Raw genomic sequence first — 6,000 nt, forward strand, 5'->3', positions numbered from 1 at the left:
CTCCATCAGGACAAGCACGATGTGCTTACAAGCAATAAGCAAACGGGATCAGGATGTTTCTCACTTCATTTTACCTCCAGTCCTCCTCTGCCACTTGAGAGACTGAGGAGCCCTTCTGGCTGAATATTAATCACTGTATAATAAAGCCAGGAAACAAACCCCCTTGATGCTGAAAAACTTCAAGGAATTGTTTAGATTTAATCAAAAATTAATGTAATTTCCTCTTCACCTCTCCCCTTCCTTCTTTTTCTTTCTACAGAAAGGATGTACCCCCGAATTGGGTAACTCTATGCATCTGTTCCAGGAACTGAGAACTGTGAGATATCCGTGCCCCACTGCATTTTTGCACGCACAGGAGAGTTAAATACTATTCTGGGACTCTGCTGCACGTAAACAACCCCAGCATCACTGTGTCATGAAATCCTTTAGTATGAGCCAAAAAACCCCTTCTGACTTTGGCATGAATCACTCTGTTAGCTCCCAATGACACTGACCATTTGTTTGATCCCAGCCAGAATCTTATCCCTGTTTCTCCTGTGGGAGCAATCAAACCTTTGAATTCTCCTGTAACCTTGCCAGAAATGACAAGTGAAGAAGTGACATATGCCGACCTGAGGTTCATGACACTGGAAAAATCCCAGGACCAGGAGCTCCAGACTGCCAGAGCGAAAGGTAGTGGTGGTGTTGGGGGGCACTTCTCTCCAAGGCAAACTCTCACCCTGGAGAACATTTTATATGTGGCACTCAGAGGAAGAAGTCACCTGCATATTGCATCTTGGCTTCTGGGAGCCCTTTGGACTCAAATCCTCTAAGAAATTGGACGGACAGAAAAAGAGCAGGAGAGTAAAAAAAATGGAAAGTTGGAGAATATGGAAAAACTGTTTAGATTTGAGAGGAGAGATGTAGTTAAGGTTGTGGGATGCAGTTACGTAAAAATAAACGTGTTCCAGTTAGACATTAAGTGTCAGCTCCTGGAAGTTAGTGAAGTAATCTGCCTAAGGGACCTTGCAAAAGTCTTTCTGCTTTACTCATTTAAATCTGACTAACTGCATGAAGTAAATGCTAGGGAAAAAAAATGTTTTCTGTCAAGGGAAGAAGTAGATGGACAAATACCTTTTTGTGCTTAAAAATCATAAAAATTATGCTACATAGCTTCACAGAGGAAGGAACGGATGTGACTGATCCCAAATCTATATTCTTTATGCTATGCATTAGTGCTTTAGAATTGCTCTGTGTGAAAGGTAGTAGCAAAGCAAAGAGATGTCATGTTCCAGCCTGACTAAATGTCTGGAGATGAATTTGATAAATTTGATAATAATCTAGTAGATTAAAGAGCTCTTTCTGAAGGAAATTTCCCCTTATTGGCTAGCCAGTGATTATCTCATTCTCACTTTTTGAGGGGTCCTTGAGTTATATACTTGGAGGCTGAAGCTGAACTCCCAGTAACCTAGTAGGGTTCTTCTCAACTGTTTGGTTAAAGGGTTAGGGAACACAGGGAATAAAAGGCAGAAATACCACAGGTTGGTATGCCAGTTATTTCTGTTGGTGACCTCAACATAATATTAGTATTGCCACTGAAATTTCATACTGGAGTCTAGTAAAAGAATTAAAAAGTCACAAATTGGAAGCAATCCTTTCCTCTGTGTTTTGGGATTGTGTAAATTCACATGTGTGTTTGCATTTGCCCAAATTGCAAGAATGGGTGTGTGCATTTCCAGGTGTGAGACTGTTTCTGTGCAACTGCAGGTATGTGGTCTTGTTCACATCTCTATGCCCTAATTTCAGATTATTTTGCAGGGGCTTGGCTTTCATTGGTGGCTGTTTCTGAGGTTATTTTCTGAAAAGGTGAATTCATTTCCAGTTTGGCAGGTTAGGCACTCAAAAGTAAAAATATCCCAATACCTGGCTGCATGTGACAATTTCAGCCATGTTGTAAGCACAAATACTTCCTTGATGTTCTTTCCCCACAAGTGAAATTCTGTGCTGTTCATCTTTATTTGTCCAATTCATTTTCTCCTAAAAGCTCCTGACTAAGCTAGTCCCCATGGCTTGTTCACTTCCCAGCCCCCAACTCCTAAGGACAACTGGCCACGGCCAAACGATGGGATAATTTTCCTGATGTAATGCCACATACTGGTCTGAAACTCAGCAATTCACTGGGTGGACTACCAGTCCTGTTGTCTCGTGCCATGTAGGAGCTGCAGATACAAAGATGAGAGGTTCCTGTTCTTGCTGCTTTCCTTCTTTTTGTCTATCCCAGATTCCCCCAGTCCATCTTCCTGTTGGCGACTGGCTACACTGGCACTTGGGGTCTTCTGCCTAAGTTCAGTGGCAGCTGCAGGAGTCTTGGCTGCCAAGTGTAAGTATGGTCACAGAAGGCGTGCTCAGAGTTCAGTACGAACAACTAAAAGTCTAGGAAATTAGTTAAGGAAAAGGAGTAGCCCAGGGGATTAATGATGCGAAAAAGTGTCCCTTGCTGGAAGAGTTTACCCACTCAGGAGATCTCCCAGTCTTTGAAACTGGGATGTATTACGTCTTGTTCATAGGTGTACACAAACTGTATGTAGGTCAAGTGTATTCAGTTCCAGGGAGGTACATGTGTCTTTGGTAAGTTTATTCAGGTTGCATTGAGCTTTAATATTAATGGAAATATCACATAGCTTTAATATTAATGGAACAATTTCATTCTTGTTTCGCTGTGATTCAAGTCATCCTGGTCTGCCACCTTGTGCGGGAGAGGGATGAAAACTTCACCCTGCAAAAGGCAATTATGGAAAGCCTCAACCAGCAGCTGGAGCTCCTCCAGGCTCAAAATTTGAACTTGACAGAGACTGTAAAGCAACTTGCCACCTCCAGAGGTACATAGCAGTGGGAAGATGGTGGTTCCGTCACATTATGGTAGTCACAGATTGATTTTTTTTTTTTTCTATCAACCATATTGGAAGGAAAAAATAAAAATCTCTAAAATTGACCTGAATTATTTCATTTAAAAACAAATTTCAACTGAGTCAATCAAAAGGCTGCATTTCTATTTTGATCATTTTTTAAGTATCAGTCTTTTTGAAGTACATTTATTGAATTTTTGTAATGGAGCTGGTTTATACCATAAAACAAACATTTTAATTCAGAAAATACCATGATGATGACACCTTAAAAAAAAAATGTTTCTAACAGGTAAATTCATTGATTCATTGATGCTACCATTCCTTCTTTCAAAGTCAGTTTCAGTGAATTATAGTAAAAAATTTTCATGGAAAATTCCTACTGGCTTTAGTTGTCTGGAATGGTTTGAGTCCTCAAGACAGCTTCATTCTGTTATGCAGTAGTGGATGCAGAAATGTAAATACTGCTGCCCTCTACCAAATAGGATTGTAATCACTGGCTATAACAGTTTACAGACTATATGCTGAGGGTATTTTTTTTTCTTGTGCAAAATAATTCTGTGAAACTTTAATGATGGGTGAGCTGAATATGGTAGATCATCATATAGCAGAGGGAAGAGAATCATAATAAATTAACATCTTGTGAGAGAGTGGCAAGGTTATTATCTATGTAAATGTCTGCATTTGAATTTAGTACAAACCAGAAGCTACTTGTAAGAGTCAAGTGCACCGTCCTGTGCTATCTATTGCCATCCAGCGTTGAATCCTGGCATTCCCAGCTGGCAGTGGTTTGTTACAATATAAAATGGTCCTGTGAACTGTAGAGCAACAAACATCATTCACTCTACAGTTGGGACCCAGTTCCCAGAGGTCTCCAAGATATTTTGCCTGGCAGGTCTTTTTGCTGCTTGCAATTATTTCAGTTTCCAACTAGAAATGGAGTTCCCCAAATGGTGCAAGACTGAAAGAAAAATCCAACATTTTGAGTTCTTTCTGGCTTCAGTATTACTCAGGGTCCCAAGAGGCAGCTAACAGAATAATGTGGCAGAAAGACTCAAAGTGCAGCTGTCAGAAAGGTATTTCTTTAAGAGAAATGGCCTCATTATCTTTCATTTTGGCTGGCCATCACTATCTGATGCCTGCACACTGAATCCACAGCAAGTATGAAATGCTACCAGAGAAGTTTAAGTATAAATTGCATTGCAAAGCATGTAACAGGGAAGAGCCTGGTGTTGTTAACAAGAAGTTAAAAGTAAGTTCACATGAATAGAGATGCACCCATATGACTGAAAGCCTAGGTTTCCTTTTACGTCCAACTACGTCCATATGTCTGTGAACATGGCTCAACCTTCCTAAATTTCTTTTACTTGTGTTTTACCAGCACCCTCCAGGGTTGCTGGTCAGATTCAAAAAATCTTTATTATTAATTTTTCTGATTTTCATTTAGAAATATTTTTCTGTTCTTCTGGCAACTGGAAGTATTAAGTCTTCAATGAAGACATGAATTTAGCTGCAGAATGAAGGAGGAATTGTTGCTCCTCTGTGACAGAGAGGCTGTGCACTGCTCTAGTGATCCTGCAGGGATCCACTAGACCACTAGAGACTGCTGTCACTGACAAACCTGATCAGGTGCTCTTTTGTTTTCAAGGACATAAATGTATTCCTTGTCCTGAGAACTGGCTACAGTATGGGGAGAACTGCTACCACTTTTCAAAGGAATGGAGAACTTGGCAAGAAAGCAAGGCTCAATGCTCTGCTCTGGAGTCCAGACTTCTTAAGATAGAGAGTAAGGAAGAGCTGGTAAAGATTATTTTTTTCTCTCTCTCTAATTAGACACTCTGCATTTTGCTGTCGCCTGAACTGCCACGCCATCCTTCCACTGGTGCAGTATGCTATGGCATGCCTGTGCTGGACCAAGTGGCAAAAACTGTCCCTGCCCCTTTGGAGCCCCTCTACCTGTACTGTGGCTGCACCCTCCCTGGTGCATCTCTACTGACTTCAAGGGAGTTAACTGAGACACACCAGCTTGAGTCTACATCTAGATCCACATCCCACCTCAGGCCAAATACAACTGAGCTAGTACTGGTTGGCAACTCTTTTGTTGTCTTGGCTGGGGCAAACTATTTAGCAAACATCAGAAGCCTGGCCTTCAGCTTCTTGCTGTCCACAACTGGAAAGCTTGCTGGCCTGGCCTGCTCCCTGGCCTCTTCTCCCACATGAGCAGAAGAGGATCCATATCTTTTTCAGACTCCTAAGTTGTAGATGAAGCAGCAGGTAAAGCACAGCCAGAAGATCTCTTCTCTGTGAAGGAATTTCTACCCAGACCCTTAATGGCAATGGAATTATGTCTCGAACTCCATGGTTTTATTGTCTGTATTTTGAATTTCCTGTGTACAATGATAGCAAATGATGCAAAGCCCTTTTCCTACCTGACTTATGCAACCAGGGTGTTGGAAGGAAGTCATTATCCTATAGCCATTGCCCAGCTAATATGCAGGCTTAGGTTATCTCAACTGTCCTTTTAGTTGAGAGCTACTGAAAGCTCTCAGCACATTCATTTTCCTTATCTCCAAAACAGCACTGACTGCCAGGAGTAGGAGGCACTGCCCAGATTCACTTGTGAACAAAGCCTGTTACACACAGGTGTGAGCAGCTCGCTTTCATTTGCCTCTCTCCTTTTCCAAATCATAGGCTGTTATGACTGAAGCAGGGATGTGATTCACAGGCTTTGCATTTATTTCCATACAGGACTTCACAATGCGATCAGTACAGTCTTACAGTTCTTACTCTTTCTGGATTGGGCTGTCTCGCAACGGAGCTGAGGGACCCTGGCTATGGGAGGATGGATCAGCTTTCTCCCCTGATCTGTAAGCCGCTGCACAGATAGGAGCAGACCATGTCCCGGTGTATTTGTTATGAGCCAGAAGCAGCAACCTTTAACTGCCACTCAGTAATCACCTGTCTCCCCGCCTGCTTGCCAGCTGACAGGTTACCCATCACTCACTGGCTTATCAACGTAGGCAAGCCCCCATCAGAGAGCTTGTATGCTGTTGTGGGTCAAATGGGTAGCAGCAGTCGGGAATTACTGTATCAGCCTGTGACTTTTTCCATGGGATGA

At 42.1% G+C, this 6,000-nt stretch overlaps 1 protein-coding gene across 1 annotated transcript; it reads left to right on the forward strand.

Moving 5' to 3' along the window:
- The first annotated feature begins 264 nt into the window (after window positions 1-264).
- LOC142404817 (C-type lectin domain family 1 member A-like) lies at window positions 265-6,000 on the forward strand. Its single transcript, XM_075491853.1, has 7 exons — window positions 265-281; window positions 512-672; window positions 2,261-2,359; window positions 2,709-2,858; window positions 4,531-4,612; window positions 5,631-5,749; window positions 5,864-6,000. Exons 1-7 carry the CDS (start codon window positions 265-267, stop codon window positions 5,998-6,000), a joined length of 765 nt encoding a protein of 254 aa, XP_075347968.1.

The sequence above is a fragment of the Mycteria americana genome, chromosome 1 (assembly GCF_035582795.1).
Source record: "Mycteria americana isolate JAX WOST 10 ecotype Jacksonville Zoo and Gardens chromosome 1, USCA_MyAme_1.0, whole genome shotgun sequence".
In the NCBI taxonomy this organism is placed as follows: Eukaryota; Metazoa; Chordata; class Aves; order Ciconiiformes; family Ciconiidae; genus Mycteria; species Mycteria americana.

Coding starts and splice junctions, on each gene's coding strand:
- LOC142404817 (XM_075491853.1), top strand. Junction 2,859..4,530: donor GCAACTTGCCACCTCCAGAG/GTACATAGCAGT, acceptor TTTGTTTTCAAG/GACATAAATGTATTCCTTGT. Junction 5,750..5,863: donor TCAGCTTTCTCCCCTGATCT/GTAAGCCGCTGC, acceptor CCTGCTTGCCAG/CTGACAGGTTACCCATCACT.